At 66.5% G+C, this 1674-nt stretch overlaps 1 protein-coding gene across 1 annotated transcript in view; it reads right to left on the bottom strand.

Annotated features, from left to right (window-relative positions):
* EMIHUDRAFT_244659 (hypothetical protein) overlaps positions 1-1430 on the bottom strand; it is a gene marked incomplete at both ends in the record, with an annotated part of 2277 nt that extends 847 nt beyond the window's left edge. The window contains 4 exons of the mRNA XM_005769320.1: positions 72-230; positions 314-646; positions 1031-1121; positions 1339-1430. Of these exons, the coding sequence (XP_005769377.1) occupies positions 72-230; positions 314-646; positions 1031-1121; positions 1339-1430 (675 nt within the window). The remainder of the gene's footprint in view (positions 1-71; positions 231-313; positions 647-1030; positions 1122-1338) is intronic.
* Positions 1431-1674: the final 244 nt, after the last annotated feature.

Here is a 1674-nt window from a genome sequence, read left to right on the forward strand (position 1 = left end):
CGGGCGGCGGGTGGCGGGCGCGCCCAATAAGAGTACTTCCAGCCTGGGTTGTAGTTTGAGCGGTCGTCGACGTGCACGCGCACGCCCGCCTCCCGCAGCGCCGCCGCGATCTCGCCGCACGTCTTCAGCTGCGCGCCCTCGTCCACGTCCTTCATCGTGATAGGCACTATCACGGCCTGCAGCGGCGCGACGCGCGGAGGGAGGACGAGGCCCTTGTCGTCGCCGTGCACCTGCGCTCGGGTCAACCTCGGGTCCTCGCGGGTCCTCTCAGCGCGGCACGCCTCCCCCCCCCTTCTCCGCCGCGCGCCATCACCATCACGCCGAGCGTCCGAGTCGTCAGGCCCCACGAGTTTTGCCACGGGATCGCCTTCTTGCCGTCGGCGCCCTCAAACTCGATCCGGAACATCTTGCCGAAGTTTTGGCCGAGCCCGTGCGAGGTTGCGCCTTGGATGGCGCGGCCGGCGGCCGGGATGAAGGCCTCGACGGTGGTGGTGTAGTCGCCGCCGGCAAACTTCTCCTTCTCGGTCTTCCTGCCCTTGATGACGGGGACGGCGAGCAGCTCCTCGTAGACGGCCGCGTAGAACTCGAGGATCTGCAGCACTTCGACGTCCGCCTCCTCCTTGGTGGCGTGGGCCGTGTGCCCCTCCTGAGAGAAGCGGCCGGCGCGGAGGCGTGAGCGGGGGCGTGCTCCTTCTGGCAACGTCCGAGACTCGCAGCCTCCTCACGAGGGTTCATCACGAGGGTTGCGGTGACCGTGGCTGGAGCGGATGCCAATGGACCCGCCCGTCGAATGCAGCCGAAAGCGTGCCGCCGAGGGTGCGGGGAGATGTGGGGAGATGTGGGGAGATGTGGGGAGATGTGGGGAGATGTGGGGAGATATGCAGCCGAAAGCGTGCCGCCGAGGGTGCGAGGCTGAACTGCGGGGCCCCGCGTGTGTGAGTGTGTGTTCGCGCCCCGGGCGCCTCGCCTGCCAGAGGAACTCGCGCGTGCGCAGAAAGGGCGTCGGGTGCTTGAACTCCCAGCGGACGACGTTGCACCACTGGTTGAGCTTGATCGGAAGGTCGCGGTGGGAGTGGATCCAGCTGCGGAAGGCGGGGTACATGATGGTCTCCGAAGTCGGCCTGAGATAGGGGGAGATAGGGGGAGATATGGGGAGATGTGGGGAGATATGATGGTCTCCGAAGTCGGCCTAGTCGAGAAGGGGCGCGGCTCCTCCGCCCTCTCCCCCCCTCCCCCCGGGGCCCTGCACCCACCCCTCTCCCCGAGGCGACACCGGATCGCAATCGGCTCGTTCATATCTCCCCATATCTCCCCACATCTCCCCACATCTCCCCGCACCGGATCGCAATCGGCTCGTTCAGGTCGCCGTCCCCCGACTTTGTCACCCACGCAACCTCGGGCGCAAAGTCCTCGATGTGGTCCTTCTCGGCCTGAGGGCGGGAGATGTGGGGAGATGTGGGGAGATGTGGGGAGATGTGGGGAGAGGTGGGGAGATGTGGGGAGATGTGGGGAGAGTGTGGGGAGATGTGGGGAGATGTGGGGAGATGTGGGGAGATGTGGGGAGATGTGGGGAGATGTGGGGAGAGTGTGGGGAGATGTGGGGAGATGTGGGGAGATGTGGGGAGATGTGGGGAGATGTGGGGAGATGTGGGGAGAGTATGGGGAGATGTGGGG

This window comes from Emiliania huxleyi, assembly GCF_000372725.1.
Source record: "Emiliania huxleyi CCMP1516 unplaced genomic scaffold EMIHUscaffold_428, whole genome shotgun sequence".
Classification (NCBI taxonomy): Eukaryota; Haptophyta; order Isochrysidales; family Noelaerhabdaceae; genus Emiliania; species Emiliania huxleyi.